At 51.7% G+C, this 18,651-nt stretch overlaps 1 protein-coding gene across 1 annotated transcript; it reads right to left on the reverse strand.

Annotated features, from left to right (window-relative positions):
• Positions 1–557: 557 nt before the first annotated feature.
• Positions 558–5,619, reverse strand: LOC144119938 (beta-alanine transporter-like). Its single transcript, XM_077652439.1, has 2 exons — positions 4,470–5,619; positions 558–1,258 (listed from the first exon to the last, which is right to left on the reverse strand). The coding sequence occupies exons 1-2, from the start codon at positions 5,617–5,619 to the stop codon at positions 558–560; spliced, it is 1,851 nt and encodes a 616-aa protein (XP_077508565.1).
• Positions 5,620–18,651: the final 13,032 nt, after the last annotated feature.

Here is an 18,651-nt window from a genome sequence, read left to right on the forward strand (position 1 = left end):
TATATAAATAATGGATTAGTAATTAAAAATGTGCTCTCCCCACCACGCACTCCGGATCTCTAGCGCAATACTGGCGGGAAGTTGGACAGTTTCGCCGTACGGGACACTGTGCCCATCACTCAGTTACTCGCATGTGAGCTGTCCGCCGCTGGCGGACACAGTCGAACTTCGTTACGTGCTAGAACAATTGCTGCAAAATTTATTGGACACCATAAGAGCACGAAAATCACTGAATGTTTCCAGATGCCAGAGTTCTTGTGAATTCAGCGCTTTGTAAGCTATGGATCAATAAAATATCTTCCAACGATTCATTAGCAGCGTCTGGTAGTGTCCCTTTCGCAGTGCTACGCATATCCTGGGTACGAAACGATTTATATACTCTGTTAATGAGCACAGAGTCTAGAGAGAAAATGAGCTTCAAGTAAACAGCCGATGTATAAATAAAATAAAGCAGAGGATTGCGTATGCGCTCCAGAAACACAAATATGATTACTGCCACCCCCTCTCCCCCCTCCCCCACCCCAAATCACCGCGCATCTTGTTCTTCACTTCCGGCTCTATTTGGCTGCTCTCTGGATTTCGGATTGGCCGCTCTTGGCTCGCTTGCGCTTGCTGCCTCTTCGAGCGACCCTCAGTGGAGACTGCAGCTGCCACTTTTCGGCCGCGAAGTCGTGCATCGTGTTGGCCGGCTGCAGCTCCGTCGTCTCCGGCAGCGCCAGCGCCATCACTCCGAAGAAGAGCAACAGCGCGGCCGCCACGGCGTACATCAAGCCCTTCATGTCGGACGAATGAATCTCATTGAGGAAGGGCCCTATGACGGCTCCCACGCGCCCGCACGTGTAGCTGAATGCCAGCCCCGCCCCGCGAACCACCGTCGGGTACAGCTCGGCCGTCAGGATGAACAGGGTGACGGCGTAGAGGTCGAACAGCAGCATCCACACCACGACCAAGGCCGCCAGGACGTAGCCGGGAGCTCGAACCGTGTGCCCAATGGCCAGTGCTCCGGCCACGACGGCCATGATGATCAAGCTGAGGCTGAGCGTCCTGCGCCGCCCGGCGTACGTGATGATGATCACGTTCACGATGATCGAGGGTAGCCTGAGCAGGACCAGCGCGATCTGTGTCCCGTCGTTGGAGCGCATGATTTGGCCCGTTAGGAGTTTGTAGTAGACGGCGAACCCGACGAGCCAGCACCCGAAGGTGACCAAGGACCGGTGGCGCAGGGACTGGTTCCGCATAAGTTCGGTCACGTACACGTCTGCGATTAACAAGCGCGTGTTAAGAAATTACGGAGTGACGTTCGAAACGGTGGTTTTTGGTGTCCGCAGACAGCCTACGAGGATCGCGAGGCTTCGAAAGCGTTTACACACCTTCGGTACTCTGTACTCATCAGACGAGAATACAATTTCCTTTAAACTGCCTTGCCTGGAGTTTTTTTACTCGTCGCTTGATTTCCGTTTGATCGCCATGGTCTTTTTGGGCTTCAAATCGAATAAAGGCTAGAGAGTTACAAATGGTTGTAAGGGGCTTGAAGGTTTACAGGGAACAGATTTGTTCGAAGGGTTGTAATGACATTTAGACACTGGGATTAACTTGGAATTCCTCATCCCGCTTGCAAATGATTGCAGTGAGACACTCGAATCGATGTGGTCGACATATCGAGTGTGTACGGACCTCCCGCTCCAGTTATAGTCCTTATGAGTATGAATGAGTTGTGCGTAGGTGAGGGGCTGCAAAACAACGGAAGGCAAGGGAGACGGTTTCCAGGGGAAGAAGCACCACTCCGCCCCCCTCCCCCCCCCCCTTTCAATTCTAGGACGTGGTTTATGTAAAGCATGGTGTGGCAGAGCTAGTTGGCTTCACAGGCAGTCAAAGATTTTCGCTAAACGAAACTGAACCAGTCATGTTCCAACAGAAATCATTGAGACACGTCCAAAGTTGGTGAGCGTGATCTAGTTAGACATCACATACAATGAACAAATGAAACGGCAAATTCCCCATAAAAGAGTTCCTCCAGCCAAGGGCATCGAACGAGTTTCATGATGACGTGGTTAATCCGTGTTTAATTCCCTGCAATAATATCCAAATGGGATCAAGCATGCTTTAACTGAGCATGACAGGGGATAAGATAAAAAGATTATGACCGCGATGCTATAAAAATCGCTCGGCGCCATGGGCTATGGGCTCTCCTTTGGGAGGAATTGGGCGTTTCGATCTTGAGATGTTCTAAGTAGCATCAAGGTGGACGTCCCTGGTTGCTTGCGAATCTGCTCCTTGTATGCGTGGTTGTGTCGCGTAAAGATAATAATCGCGTTTGTTTAAAAAAAAAGTCATCCGTGGCAATGCGGATCATCACCGCTAGTTATTCTTCCTTGTTCTTTTTCAGTTGTAGCATTTGCCGCGAATTACTGTTTAACTATTGCGCCTGTGTTGTATGTAGCTTAACGGAAGCCACCAACTATATGCACAGGGTGGTCGTCACGTGATTGTACGGGCTGTGTGAGCGGGGTGGTCACGGGGGACTGAACCGCGAGGTGCTGTGGTCACACTCGGACGTACGGAAGCTGTGGACGGTCTCGCCAGCTGCCACGTTTACGACAGACACCCGCACACTAAATGTTAACGCTGTAAACAGAACGTGTGGCAGGCTACATTGCGATGAACGGTCTTTGTCAAACGCTTACAGCTAAAGGAAGCTTGCTTCTGGGCCACGCCGCGTAGCTTGTTATGCATTCACAGTGTTCGAAATCTTGTAGCTAAGGGGAACTCTAATTCTCCCCTCTCCGCAGGTTAGGACTTGCACGGATGCTGCCGGAGTTCGAAGCCTAGAAGCAAACCCCTGCGGGCTCTACATTTTACAAAGGTTGTACACGCTTGCCGAGAAGCTTGTATCTAGTCGTAAATAAAGGACAGAAAATCGTTACCAAGCCACCAACAAGTATGAATGACTAACTTAAGTGTTCGGTCGTGCTCTTTCAACTTGTCGTCGTCTCTTTATCGCTATCTGTTGTTTTGTGCAGCTGCAGTTTCGTGGGCTATCTCAGTTCTTCCCGAGTGCCTCAGCCTGGGCCGCTTTAGAACGTTGAGCCCCATAGAACAATATTTCAGCTCGTTAATAAGACTACTCGTTATTAAAGCACTCTGCCTCTATGATGTCCGGTGACCACCAGGGTTCAGTCTAACGATATGATCAAGCGTCGCTTCAGATCACCTTTGTCACGGGAACCATGCTTTATCCTATCACCAAATCTGAATTGCGTAGGGCAGACCCATACGGATTCACGAGCTAGTTAATACATAACGATTATGTAAAAGGGTGCAGAAAACATTACAGGGACACCTCATTGGCTAAAATGTTGGCAGAGTGATAGCATTATAAGCTGTTACTGTCTTTACCAAAAATGATGTCGCGTGTAATCTCGCGATGTCACTTACCCCAAGCCATTGGGAATTATTCATTTTGATTATGTCTCTTCCTTGTAGCCATTGGACGCATTTATGGCCGATGCCACGTTTTTTTCTCCGATGAGGCTTTTAGTTCTACCGCATTAATACGCACAGTGGCATCTAATTACAGCTCACACAATGGTCTGACTCGAAGTTGGTTGTCACAAAGCGGCTGCTGTGGCTCATGGGTTATGGCGCTCGGCTGCTGACCTGATAGACGAGGGTTCGATCCCGGCCGCGGTGCTCGAATTTCGATGGAGGCGAAATGCTAGAGATTCGTGTACTGTGAGATGTCAGCGCACATCAAACAAGCCCAGGAGGTCAAAATTTCCGGAGCCCTTCACTACGGCGTCCCTCAAGCCTGAGTTGCTTTGGGACGGTAAACCCGCATAAACCAGTCGACTGTCAAAACCAAGCATGGAATTGGAAATAGCTGATGCCTGAATGCTTGGCGTGTTATCGTTTCTTAATGCTGGGTTTCCGATTTATGCGCAATTTTTTGGATGAAAGTGATTTCGCTTTGCATTGTGTTTCGATTTGTAGGAATTCAATATTATCGAAAATTTGAAGAGGAAACTAAACCTCCACCTTAAGTATATGACGCGATGTGAAATTGGTCATTTTCAACTTTGCATTCATAGGTCCATGGGAGCCATCACATCGCTTCGCCCGCAGTGTGGTTAAGGGAGGAACCACTGCCCTGCGATGGGAGGGGCTGCCACCGGTGGGGCTTGTGCGACCCAAGTTGTTCTTCAGCTACAACACCTCGCTCTCAAGCATTTATTTAACGGACACCTGCCACGCTGGTCAGTTTGCATACAGTCCGGTGGGCTGGTTGTAATAACGCCACAAGGTCGCTTGACCTGCGTGACCCACCTAGGTTGCTTCTCTGGCGGGAGGCCACCTGGGCCACCCTACGCGTGCGCCCACAACGCCAACGCCGGATGTTCTGGGTAACGGGGTCATTAGCACTATCGCGTTGATGTAACTGACTACCATGTTAAGAAGGCAAAGACGAGCACCTTGAGGCCCCGAGAAAATGTCAGAGCTGCCGGGGTCCTGCTGCTGTTCCTGCTGCCGTTTGAGCTCGACCCTCAGCGCAGACAGGCGATGCTTGAAGTCGTTGGGGTCGGCGTTGTTGACGCGCGCCGCCCACGACAGCACGTCCTCTGCGCGTCGCATCTTCAGTACAGCCAGGAGCCAGCACGGCGACTCCTCCATCAGGTACACTCCAAGAACCAGGCCGCAGGTTGGCACCATGGACACAATCTGGACGGCCTTCCAGTCGGTGACCATGCCTAGCACGACAGCTTGGTAGACGGAGGCCAGAAGCGCGCCGCCGGCTACGGCGCAGCTGCAAAAGAGGGCCCGGTGCTGCGTGTCGGTAACCTCGAACAGCACCATGGTGGATGTGACGACGACGCTCGCGGCCGCGGCGGACAGGAGGGCGCGGAGAGCGGCGAAGGCGATTAGGGTCTTGGCGAAGACCACTCCTATGCCGGCGAACATGATCAGGAACGTCCAGATGCACAGCACGGGCCGCCTTCCGATCCTGTCAGCAGCGATTCCTGAAAAGGGCAAAGCAATCACACCTCCGAGCATGTAGGCAGCTATCAGGGCCGTCATGATCCAATCACGCTCACAGACGATGTTCCACTCTCTGATGATCGAGGCTGCCTCTACCTCGTAGTCCCAACCGGCGTCGCAGGGAATCGTACTCCTTTCTTCAACGCCGTCTTCTTCCTCGGAAGGGAGCGGCGGCTCGTACCGAAGACACTTGTGGCGAGTCACGCCGTCAGCCTCGAGTGGCACGCTGATGTTCCTCCATATCTCAGCTGGCACATGGGCGTACTCTGCTGGCGGCCGACACCAGTGGTCCGCGGGGCGCGCCAGGCTGTTGATCGCCGCTGCTTGCAACACGGTTGTGAAGTAGGCCAGCGTGGTGCATAGCAGAACGAGCCTCTGGAACCAGCCGTGGCCGAAAATGAGGATGTGGTCCAGTGGTGACGTGAGCACGGTAGAGGTGGCTGCTGTGACGGGGGCGGAGACCATGGTGGCAGCCTCCTGCGGTGCTTCGGGGTTCTGTTGTGGCATCGGCGGAGGTGCGGAAGGTCGGCGGCCGGAGCGCCGACTTTTCTTCGTCGAGTGAGCCTCCCTTTCAACGTTCGCCATATCTGCAGTTACGGCGGAGGCGGTGTCCGACGTCTGCGTCCGATGAATAGAAACAAATCTCAATTATGGCGGCACCTCCGTTTGGAACAGCCTTGCTCGTGAGCAGGCGCCGTTTTTTTCTTCTTTCTTCACTGGAAGCTTTGTATGCGCACTAATGTTTTCTGAGCCGTATCTGAAGGCGTAAACAAACGTCACATACCGGCACTGACATCGGTTACGTGAGACATAAAATGCGAACCTAGTTCAGAATAGAATAGAAAACAAAACAAAAAACACAAGAAAAACATTTCATAGACCGGCATTATTTATTTGTTTCCAGCGGCTCAACTTTGAAATTCGTAGGTTGTTAATGGTTTTAGAACGCCTTTATGCACGTGGTAATTTTTTTTTCTGTAGGTATGAGACAATAACTCAGATCCAGGCCATAAGTGTAAGGCAGATGAGTGATTTGTTGAACCTCTGCGTACTTCCTGACCGTACTTTCCTGTCTCTCCTTAAACCCCCTTCTGCCAGCTTGCAGTCATTCTTTGGCTAAAAGAATGCTGTATTTCGCTGACTACGTTCGTTTGTTTTGTGGGCTCTGAGGGCGCTTGTCACCAAAATCATCTAAGACAGCTCTTTTGCGGGCACTGCAAAGGGTAGGCGTACCGCATTTTCCTTGGTGTATTTTGTTTTATACAGTGGTTGTAAAATGGAACCAGTGCGAGAAATTCCCGCGCTGAGTAAACAATTTATAACTGAATTTGCTCTCCCGCTGATAATTATATACTTGTGATGTTCCAAGCATCGTTTTCCTACTGAGACTGAAACTTAAACTACACTAAGCTAACAATTAGGGCTAGCTGGTGTGACGCAGCTTTGTAACATAGGTGTTACACACGTTTTCATGTGCAAAAGTCTGCTCGTATGTCACCGAGCTTATGTGTTTTGTTTACCTGCTATTAGATGGCGTTACAGTAAGCGTCAGCGCAATAAGAAAAGCCCAAAACGCACATTATTGTCACGTAGTGGTGACGGCAGTCGAAGCAGCGATGAAGACGGACGAAAGGGTCTTCTAAAAGAACTGTTTATTGGGCTGACTTGCACCCAAAATGGACTGAATCACTCGGCGGCGGCGAAGCGACAAGCGTGCTCGGCGGTCGCCGAACAGAATGCCCGCCGCTGTCGGCCGTGCTCAATTTAAAGCTGATAGCGAACATTCGAGATAAAGGGCGCAAAGTTACTAGAACATTCCGGAACAACGTAGAATCAGCTTTGCCTGGCTGCGATCAATCGAGATAAGTCTAGTCGCGTCTTGCGTCGCAAACAAAGCGATAAGGTGGTGTCGCGGCAGATTTGAAAAACGAACAAACACTGCAAATATTGGCGGCATTACTCCCCTCTCAAAGAAGCATCGACCCGATGCATTAAAACAAATGCGACTAGTAAGGGAAAAAAACAGATCTTGCGAAAAATAGAGCATGGAAATGCAGCGGCCTTTAGCGCGCATAATACGGCTTCAGACGGACTACATGGACAACTTCTGGTCGTACGCGGCGTCGCTGGGATGCAGTCATTGCGTCAGGGATGACTTCATAATCCAGTTCACCCAGCCGACGAAGAACCTTGTACGGGCCGAAATAGCGGCGCAAAAGCTTTTCACTCAATCCACGGCGGCGAATGGGCGTCCACACCCAGACTTGGTCTCCTGGCTTGTATTCCGCGTTGCGTCTTCGTATGTTGTAGCGTCTGGCGTCGGACCGCTGCTGATCTTTGATCCGTAATCGGGCAAGCCTTCGAGCTTCTTCTGCGCGTTGAAGGTAGGCGGCAACGTCGACGTTCTCTTCTTCTGTAACGTTGGGCAGCATGGCGTCTAGCGTGGTCGTGGCCTCCCTGCCATGGACGAGCCTAAAAGGCGTCATCTGGGTGGTCTCCTGCACTGCGGTGTTGTAGGCGAAGACGACGTAAGGCAGGATGACATCCCAGGTTTTATGTTCGGCATCGACATACATAGCGAGCATATCGGCGATGGTTTTGTTCAGGCGCTCGGTCAGTCCGTTGGTCTGCGGATGGTATGCAGTTGTCCTCCGGTGGCTGGTTTGGCTGTAGCGCAGGATGGCTTGCGTGAGTTCCGCCGTAAATGCTGTTCCTCTGTCCGTGATGAGCACATCCGGGGCGCCGTGTCGAAGAAGAATGCACTCCACGAAAAATTTGGCCACTTCTGCTGCTGTTCCGTTCGGTAGGGCTTTCGCCTCGGCGTAGCGGGTCAGGTAGTCGGTCGCTATGATGATCCACTTATTTCTAGATGTTGACGTTGGAAAAGGGCCAAGCAAGTCCATGCCAATCTGCTGAAAAGGTCTTGAGGGAGGTTCAATGGGGTTCAGAAATCCTGCTGGTCGTGTGGGAGGAGTCTTTCGTCGCTGACAATCTCGGCATGTTTTCACATAGTGTGCGACATCGGCAGACAGTCGGGGCCAGTAATACTTGTCTTGAATGCGGCGGAGGGTGCGAGTAAACCCGAGATGTCCAGCTGTCGGCTCGTCGTGTGAAGGCTGTAGAACTTCTTCGCGGAGACAAGTAGGTACAACAAGGAGGTAGGCTGTTTTGTTCGCTGTAAAGTTCTTCTTCACAAGGACCTCATTCTGCACACAGAAAGAAGACAGTCCTCGCTTGAATGAAGCGGGGGGTGAAGAAACCTTGCCTTCCAGGTACTCGATGAGGCCTTTTAGGTTGGGGTCCGAGCGTTGCTGCTGAGCAAAAGAGCTTGCGCTGATGGGTCCCAGGAAGGCGTCCTCATCGTCGTCCAGCGGCGGTGCATCTACAGGGGCTCGTGAGACGCAATCGGCGTCAGTGTGCTTGCGTCCGGACTTGTAAACGACGGTAACGTCAAACTCCTGGAGACGCAGACTCCATCGAGCGAGTCGGCCAGTGGGATCCTTAAAATTGGCAAGCCAGCAGAGCGCGTGGTGGTCGCTGACCACCTTGAACGGCCGTCCGTAGAGGTAGGGGCGGAATTTCGACGTAGCCCAGATGATGGCAAGACACTCCTTCTCAGTGGTCGAATAGTTAGCCTCGGCCTTGGAAAGGGAACGGCTAGCGTATGCGATGACCTTCTCCAGCCCGTCACTTTTTTGAACGAGAACGGCGCCTAGTCGCACGCTGCTTGCGTCGGTATGAACTTCAGTATCGGCGTTTTCATCAAAATGCGCAAGGATCGGTGGGGACTGTAAACGACGCTGAAGTTCCTTGAAGGCTTCTGCTTGCGGCGCTTCCCATTTAAACGGCACGTCTGCCTTCGTCAGTTTGGTCAGGGGCTCGGCGATGCGCGAAAAGTTTTTTCACAAATCGTCGGTAATATGCGCATAGTCCGAGAAATCTGCGCACTGCTTTCTTATCGGCCGGCGGTTGAAACTGTTCAATAGCAGCTGTTTTCTGCGGGTCTGGGCGTACTCCTTCCTTGCTAACGATGTGGCCTAGAAACAGCAGCTCTTCGTAGGCAAAGTGGCATTTCTCTGCTTTCAAGGTTAGGCCAGACGACTTGATTGCGTCTAGTACTGTTCGAAGTCTTTTGAGGTGCTCTTCAAAGTTCGAGGCGAAGACAACGACGTCATCTAAATATACCAGACAAATCTGCCACTTCAGGCCTGCCAGCACTGTATCCATTACTCGCTGAAACGTCGCTGGTGCGGAACAGAGACCAAATGGCATCACCTTGAACTCAAACAGCCCATCCGGAGTTATGAATGCTGTCTTCTCGCGATCTCTTTCGTCGACCTCAATTTGCCAGTAGCCGCTCTTGAGGTCCATCGATGAGAAATATTTGGCGTTGCAGAGGCGGTCCAGTGTGTCGTCGATGCGGGGGAGGGGGTAGACGTCCTTCTTTGTTATGTTGTTCAAGCGGCGGTAATCCACGCAGAATCGAAGTGCGCCGTCTTTCTTTCTCACTAGAACAACCAGTGCCGCCCATGGGCTGTTTGAAGGCTGGATGACGTCGTCGCGAAGCATTTCTTCGACTTGGTCCCGGATGGCTTGTCGTTCTCGCGGAGACGCACGGTAGGGGCTTTGACGGAGAGGTCGGACGTGTTGATCCGTTATAATGCGATGCTTGGCAATTGGCGTCTGTCGCACCTTCGGCGATGTCGAAAAGCACTCACTGTAGTTTTGAAGCAGATTGCGGATCTGGTCTTGTCTGTTCCGGTGCAGGGCTGGGTTGATGTCGAAAGTGGGCGAGTTCTCTTGGTCAGGCGGATCTTCTGCGGAGGGGTCGGAGAGGGCGAAGGAATCTCGTACGTCAGATATTTCGTCGTAGAAAGCAATCGTCGTTCCTCTGTTAATATGCCGGTATTCTTCGCTGAAGTTAGTCAGCAGTACTTCGGCCTGGACATTGCGGAAATGTGCGATGCCTCTTGCGATGCTGATTCCTCGGTCTAGTAGCAACTGCATGTTCCCCTCGATGATGGCTTCAGTGTTTATGGCTTTCGTGGCGCCTACGGTCACGATAACGCTTGAACGGGGTGGGACGCTCACTTCCTCCAGGACACTTAGGGCAACGTGATTTTCCCGAGTTTTCGTCGAAGCGATGGCTTCGTCCGTCGAAAGCGTGATCAGCTTGGATAGCAGGTCGATGATCGCCTGATGCTCATTAAGGAAATCCATACCCAAGATCACTTCGCAGGAGCATTGCGGTAGCACAACAAAGGTCGCAGGATAGGTATGTCCTTTGACAGTCACTCGCGCTGTGCATCGTCCTGATGGCGTAATGAGGTGGTCCCCAGCGGTGCGAATTTGTGGGCCGTCCCAAGCCGTTGTGACTTTTCTGAGCTGCGCAGCGAATGTTCCATTCATCGACGAGTAATCGGCTCCTGTGTCGACTAGAGCGGTAACTTTCCGGCCGTCGATAGTCACTTCTAGGTCGGAGGTCCTGGCTCTTGCATTGCATGTCGCTCTCGGCGTCGGGTCACGGCTTCGTCGCGTATGCGAGTCACGGGTTGGGCGTGTGGTCGAAGCTCCTCTGGGTGGCGGCGTCGATTTCAAGGTAGCTTGCGTCGTGGTCGAGGTTCTCATTGTGTGCGGCGTCGGTGCAGCGAGTGTCGGTTCTTCATGCGGCGTCGCGGGTGCAGCGTCTTCATGGGGCGTGGTCGGTGGAGGATCTTCGGCGTTTAGCTCGTGAGCAACCTCACCTCCAGAGGTTGCTGCCTTTAGTTTCCCCTACGGGGGCTGGGCGACCTTCCTCGTACCGCGGCTGCGTAGCTGCGGCGTGGCGACGCAAAGCGCGAGGTTGACGGCGATGATGACCGCGAAAAGCGGTTCGGCGTGTACTCTTCTCGACGCAGGTACTCGTCGATTTCGTGCGGGCGTTGTCCGAAGCGTGGTCGTGGGGCGTTAACGGCAAATCCTCGAAGACCGATACGTCGGTACGGGCAGTGACGAAGAATATGGCCGGCCTCACCGCAATGGAAGCACAACGGCCGGTTGTCGGAAGTCCTCCAGGCGTCGCATTTCCTGGGGCTTGAGCGTCGGTCATAGGCTGGGCGGGCGGGGGCTGGGAGGCGGCGTTGTGGAACGATTGGCTCATCTCGGGGAGGACGTGGGGGTTGTCGCTGGGGCTGAGCAGTACTTACTGCAGCGGCGTAGGTCATGGCCTGGGGTTCTGTGGCCGTCGGGGTGCCAAGTGCCTGTTGCACTTCTTCCCGTACCACATCCATCAGAGTCGCTGCTTGTGGCTGTGGGGAAGATGGCAATAATCGGCGTAGCTCCTCTCGGACGATTTCGCGGATAACTTCCCGCAAGCTGTCGCTGGTGGTGGCCGGCGTGTCCGAACGGATTGCACAGGCAGAGGAAGGGCGATTGTACTGCCGAGCTCGAACGTCGAGGGTCTTCTCAATCGTGCAGGCTTCTTGCATAAACTCCTCGACTGTTTTTGGCGGCTGGCGGACGAGGCTTGCAAAGAGTTGTTCTTTTACACCACGCATTAAAAACTGAACTTTCTTTTCCTCGGTCATCCCGGGATTCGCGCGGCGAAATAGGCGCTTCATCTCCTCGACGTAACTGCGGACGGGCTCATTCGGAAGCTGGATCCTGGACTCGAGGAGTCGTTCGGCTCTTTCTTTCCTCACGACACTGGTGAATACCTTCAATAGTTCTCTCTTGAATAGCTCCCATGTCGTAAGGGACGACTCGTAGTTTTCGTACCACGTGCGTGCGGGGCCATCCAATGAGAAAAAAACGTGTCCAATCTTTGCCGCATCATCCCACTTGTTGAATGACGCCACGCGCTCAAATTGGTCCAACCATTCTTCAGGGTCTTCGCCTAGGGATCCATTGAAAGTTGGCGGCACCCGCGGCTGCTGCAGTATTATCGGTGTCGACATCTTTGGCGAGGTTGCAGTGCTGGTAGCAGCGTCTTTTCGCTGTCTGGTGCGGTCCGGCAGTTTCCCGAACTCAGGCTCCTCTCCCTGGAGACGTCGGCTGGCTCGCTGAGCTGCTGGTTCGTCCTCGGGTGTGAAGCGCTCAGGGCTGGGTTCACGATTTGAAGGGGGCGTCCGGAACATGGAAGTTACCCAGCACCTCCACCAGATGTCACGTAGTGGCGACGGCAGTCGAAGCAGCGATGAAGACGGACGAAAGGGTCTTCTAAAAGAACTGTTTATTGGGCTGACTTGCACCCAAAATGGACTGAATCACTCGGCGGCGGCGAAGCGACAAGCGTGCTCGGCGGTCGTCGAACAGAATGCCCGCCGCTGTCGGCCGTGCTCAATTTAAAGCTGATAGCGAACATTCGAGATAAAGGGCGCAAAGTTACTAGAACATTCCGGAACAACGTAGAATCAGCTTTGCCTGGCTGCGATCAATCGAGATAAATCTAGTCGCGTCTTGCGTCGCAAACAAAGCGATAAGGTGGTGTCGCGGCAGATTTGAAAAACGAACAAACACTGCAAATATTGGCGGCATTATAGAGAGGACCAACATGAATGCTAGCTGAAAGCTGAACTTTTATTCAGCGCTTCTGTTTAGTTGCTCCGACCTCGCGGTCTTCTGTCGCATCGGTTCAGCGAAACATATGCCTCCGAAGTGGCGACCTTTACCAGCATCTTCTTGCCTTTACAACACCACATCTATCACCTAGTGCTTACGCCGACAACTTCTAGTCCTCCGACGCACCGCATGCTCTAACTGTCGATGATGATGGTAATGTAAAACATTTATTTGGTCCAATAAGAAGCTTGCCCCGTCCGGGAGGGGCCCTCAGGCCAGGGTTCTTGCGGCGGCTGCCGTCAGCCTTGCCCGGTTCATCAGCTTGCGCCGGCCATACAGGTCAGAACTGGACAGCACGCCTCGCCATTCGATGGGACGAGGGATAATGATGCGTAAAGTTTAGCGATGTACTGGGGATACATCTGTACCAAGGTGACTGGATGAACTCTTTCCACATCCGTGAGCTGCACGGGGGGTTGATGACTTCTGTCCAACCTGGAGCCAAGTTGTCTCCAGTACTTCTGCGTGGCAGACTACCCCTCTGCTCTTGTAGGCTGCATGAGTCAAAGGCGGTTCTCTGCAAGTTTGGCCTGCACTAGCCTCATTACGTGGTGATTGAGGGTGAGGCATTGGTGTCATGCAGCCATGCATGACTAAGCGTCCGATTTTGGCATCCCTGCGGTGTTCGCGAATGGCATCGCGTCGTGCTCGTCATGCTGTTGTTGAAAACTTTTTTGTTCGTAAATTCAGAGTGGAAAGGGATTAGGCGGACGGTGTGTGAACCGCATCGCCCCATCATAAATTCTCTGGAGTCCCCGTAGGCCGTCTGTCCCAGACCATGTGAGTGAGCACGACGGTGCGTGCATGCAGTGCCGGCACATAGACGCCGTACGTTGTGGCCGACAGGTCCTCCGCAGCTTTCTCAATGGCCCTACTCGGCAGGTACATGCCAGCTTTCCTTTGGTGTGAGAGGATAGCGTTTCTACCACGGCGGCGGCTCAACTCGAGACGAATCATGTTGTGGCCGCCGCCAAGACTCTGCAGCCGTCCTCGTCAATGACGATATTCTGCAGGGTGACGCTAATGCGAGGCGGCGGCACAGCATAATCAATGGAGGTATGTAGGTATGGAGGTACCTTCCCCTAGCTGCAGCAGCAGCTGCTCATTCGTGTTAGTGTAGCTATCTTGCTCATCGAGGTGCCCTTTGAAGTCACCTACTGCGATTACCAATCTATCCTTCGTTCGCCCATATTAGCGAGGCCTAGTGTAGTACATATCTCATCACCTGGGCATTTGCACATCAAGTACCAACTGGCCTAGATATCCACCCTTTTTGAAAACATTCTCGCAGTGTCTGAAAAGCGAGGTATATAACACGCACTGCCACCAACGCCCCCATCACATCACCGAGGAGCGACAGGCGGAGAAATGCGGTGGGTGCGCATTTGCACCAGTTTCCAGGAGAACGAACGTGAGCAGTGCAGCGACTGCCGCTGCCTGAGCAGGTGCAGAATCTGCGCGTAAAGAAACCATTCGCTCCACTGTGTCGAAGAAAGCTGTGCAATCAGGCTCTCTTCTTATAAATACAAAGTGGCTCTTCACATAAGTAGACCTCAGATTGTTAGGCTGTACACTTGTACAAGAAAATTTTTAATATTCGGTTTATATATTGCAGAGCAGCTAATGTGTGTTTACAGCGCCCTCCGTTTCCTGCCTTGCCGTTGCACGATGTCTCCCAACTGGAAAACTCCGGCACCTGCGGAATGAAAGAACTTAGAGCTGAACGTCGATTGCACCTACACTAATTTTCACATGCTACATACCCTACTGAAAAATGTATATAGGTCTGAATGGGTCAGCAAATAGGATTATGGCACATTTCGTTTGGCTTTATAGGATGGACGTCCCAAAGCGGCTCAGTCTATGAGGGACGCCGTAGTCGAGGGCTCCGTATATTTCGACCACTGGGATTCTTAACGAGCACTAACAACGCACAGTACACGGACCTTTCCCATTTTTCCTCCATCGAAGTGCTACCGTAGCGGGTGGTTTCGAACCCACGACTTGCATGCACTGTGGGATGTAAGTGAACGGTAATTAACCACGGGTAATCGAAGTTATACGGAGCCCTCCACTAAGGAGTCTCTCAAAGGCTTAATCGCTTTGGAAGCTTCATCCTATAATATTAATCGAAATGTGCCAAAATCCTATTTGTCGACCTATTCAAACCTGTACACATTTTTCAATGGCGATTGGATTACACTGGTCAAGTCAAACACGTTTTGTATGCTTGTTTAAGAGGCCAACAATGATAACTCGATAGAATGAAGCGTTTCTTTGTTGCTAGGACCGAGCTTGGCTTGCGATAGATACTGCTCGCACTGAGGCATCGACCAAAAGAAAGGCACCTTTCCGCGCTTGCGCGAGGGCTGGGCGACTGGACCCGAATGGAGCCTCTGACAGTGCTACAACAGCTTATCGAACCAAGTTCAGTTACCATTGAAATGTTGTGGTTTATTGTGCCACACACGGGTTGAATGCATGTCACACTATCTTGTGATGACGGACTGAGTTTCCGATACGACAGTGGACAGCGCGCGGGGAAGCAATTGCATGCAGCGAACGCTGCTCTAAAAGTTGGCTACGCTAACGGAAACTGAATGTGCTCCTCTTTACTTCAGCAACGTCCCACTGTCCTCTTTAGTTCGGCGTAGACGATGAAAATCATCGAGCATTTTCATCGCGCGTGTTGGCTGCAAGAATTCCTCATAAGAGCACTTTTCTCTCGCCAATGTCGCTGTGCGCTCGATCGGGCACGGGAGGTGGAAACCATGCGCATTCCGGGATGACAAACTGACTCTGCTGTGTTCGTCTTCAAACCCAAAGCGTGGACAAAGGTACTAATTTCAACCGACAAGAAAGTTGGTGCACGCGTGATCAGCTCCGCGTCGTAGCCGCGATTTGCAAGCACATCGCGCGCGCACAGAATAAATCGGCCCACATAGCTGCGGCGTCGAACGCAAGCCCAGTCTCGAACAGTTTCGTTCCTTTCGGGTCGCCGTCACTGCAGAAATAGCGCACGCCCGCAAAATTGGCAAATCACACGCGCCATACTCAGAAATTCTATATACGAACGCATTTTTCAACAAGAAATAGTTTATGAACGCAATTTTTTTTGTTTTATTTGCTTTATAGGGGTTTAACGTCCCAAAGCAACTCAGGCTATGAGCGACGCCGTAGTGAAGGGCTCCGGAAATTTCGACAACCTGGGGTTCCTTAACGTGCACTGACATCGCACTGTACACGGGCCTCTAGAATTTCACCTCCATCGAAATTCGACCGCCGGGGCTGGGATCGAGCCCGCGTCTTTCGGGCCGGCAGCCGAGTGCCATAACCACTCAGCCACCGCGGCGGCTCCAATTTTTTTTCATATATCGTAAGACAATCAATAAAATCCGCAGATCTCACCTCAGCAGGCTTGCATTTTTTTGCTATTAACGTTATTGCTATTGCCGAAAACGTTCCTGTTGGTTTTCCATGGCGATGGGCAAGCTTAAAAATATATATATTTTGCTATGAACCGAAAGAATGGACCATTACCTCCAATATTTCCTTAAGAGTGCCTTATATTATCCCACAGTTGCCTCACAATTGAAACTGATATCCAAGAATCCTGGACCTGAGCGATCGGGAAGGCGGGGGTAGTGACCCGACCCTGTTTCTAGAGGGCGCCGCTGGGAGACCTCATGGTTTATCCATGGCTTATGGGGGTTTAACGTCCCAAAGCGACTCAGGCTATGAGGGACGCCGCAATCAGGGACTCCGGAACTTTGTTTTGAGGGAGGAGGGGGGGGGGAGAGACTTCGATCTTATTTTGTTATTTATTTATTTATTGAAAACTAAACATTTCGACAGATTTGCCTGTCTGGTTGGGTGTGGCTAGTGAAGACGCTAGCTACTGCCCCTAGTCACTCCTGGTGAAGCAGCCGAGCCGGCTTCGAAACGTTGGGTTTGAGATTAGTCTTTTTTGGTTGGAGATTAGCAGTTTATTATAAATATTTATTTAATGCTCATTTACATATTATTATTTTTTATTATTATTTTTTATTTCTGAATGCTGGAAGGTTGATGGAAACTGTCACATTGTGGTGACTACACCCCAGCAGTCAGGAAGACAATGAAAAGGCTTCCAAAAGAAACTGTTTAAGAAGCTCACTCTCGCCCGCTAAGAACAGAACGACTCGGCGGCGGCGTGCTCGGTGGTCATCGAACTGAATGGCTGCAGTTCTTGGCCGCGCTCAATTTAAATCTGGCAAGGAACCTTCGAGATAAAGAACCAAAAGCAACTACAACGTTCTGGAAAAATGTGAAAGCATTTGCACGAGGCCAAGGTCAATGGAGATAAGTCCAGTCGCATCTCGCATTACAAAACAAAATTATAAATCCGCGTGCCGGCGGTTTTTAGTGCGAACTAACAAACGGGGCAAAGGTTCGCTGCAATATAAAACGAATTGAAATGGGAAGATTTACGCACGAGGAGAGGGAAGTTGCATTAAAAAGTTTAAGCATAGTTTGTTCAAATTCTGCTAATTATTGTCATGTACACGGGTCATACAGTCGGCTTCTGTTGGGACATGGCTGGTTTAGGTTACTCGTATACGAAATGCTTTACAACCGGCTACGAAGCCAGGTAGCTCAGGTCCATTGTGCTTTGCATTAAAAGTCCTAGAACTGAAGTGTTTCACTTGTCAGAAATCTGACCCAAGTGCAAGCAATTCGAGAAGGGGAGGGGGGGGGGGGGGATGCTGCCCCTCTAAAATAATGTTTGGGAGGGGGGGGGCGACTGCCCCCTTGCCCTCCCTGTTCCAGGGTCCCTGGCCGCAGTGAAGGGCTGCGGAAATTTCGACCTCTTGGGGTTCTTTAACGTGCACTGACATCGTACAGTACACGGGCCTCTAGAATCTCCCTTCCATCGAAAATCGATCGCCGCGGCCGGGATCGAAGCCGCGTCTTTCGTGTCAGCAGCCGCGTACCATAACCACTGAGCCACAGCGGCGGACTAGGAGACCTCAGGTGCCGCCTTTGCTCGCCTCTACAGGCGTAATGCACGTGCCGTATAACAAAGTCTTGGTTCAGTTTCGTCAAAACGCACTCACACAAGCAACTAGCAACGGCTACATCTATATATGTGAAAAAGAAATGACGATCTGTAGGACATATGCATGCGAGCTCCTCTTGAAACTGCGCGTACGGTGCTGAACCTAAAAAATTACCGAAAGGCTGGGGAGTATGATTGGGCGAGAAAAGTTATAATTACATGCAGGCGCTTAAACTATACATGCGAATCTGAGCCGTTCGATGATGACAGCCAGTGTCATGCATGCAACAAAAGAGCTCTTGCGTTATGTACAAAAAGTACGGCAAGCTAGAACATGCAACCTAAAAAAAAAGTGAACGGGGAGGGGAAATTGGGGAGAGTGAGGATAAACGAGTGCCTCCAATACTGACCCATGCGCCGTGGCCTCGCGTGCCATGGCCGCCCGCCATGAGAGAGAACAGCCTTCTGTGCCAATAAAGGAAGAGAAAAAAGGTGGCTCGGAGGCCCTACGGCTGGTAGCAAGGCGCAGCGCTGAAAAATTCACGAGTGCTGCCGAGCACTTGCGCCCTATTCCCAGTCCCGATTGCCCATTCATGGGCCGACCTGGTGAAAGAAGCGGTGCTCCCAGCCACCCGCTTTTTCCTCTACCGTGCAACCCGATGAAGAGAATTTTCCTTTTGTCTCCCGTGCACAGTGGAATTGAGCTTGTCGGCGGGCACGCTAGCTACCGTCCTCACCTCATAGTGTCGTGTTAACGTGCGGGGGAGTTTTTTTTTCTTTTGCTTAGCTTTTCGCTATGCTTTATGGTGGACCTCTGAACAGCTTGAAGCCGCTTTCTCCCCTTTTTTTTTTCTTGTGGTTAAGTAAAAACACCAGATTCCAGCGCAACTAATAAGAGCCCGCGCTTACTTTTCGCGTCCAGTTTTTTGTCAGAGAACAAATGAAGGTTTTTACGAACTACAACGAGGGACTAGGCAGCG

The sequence above is a fragment of the Amblyomma americanum genome, chromosome 2 (genome assembly GCF_052857255.1).
Source record: "Amblyomma americanum isolate KBUSLIRL-KWMA chromosome 2, ASM5285725v1, whole genome shotgun sequence".
NCBI classification, from domain to species: domain Eukaryota; kingdom Metazoa; phylum Arthropoda; class Arachnida; order Ixodida; family Ixodidae; genus Amblyomma; species Amblyomma americanum.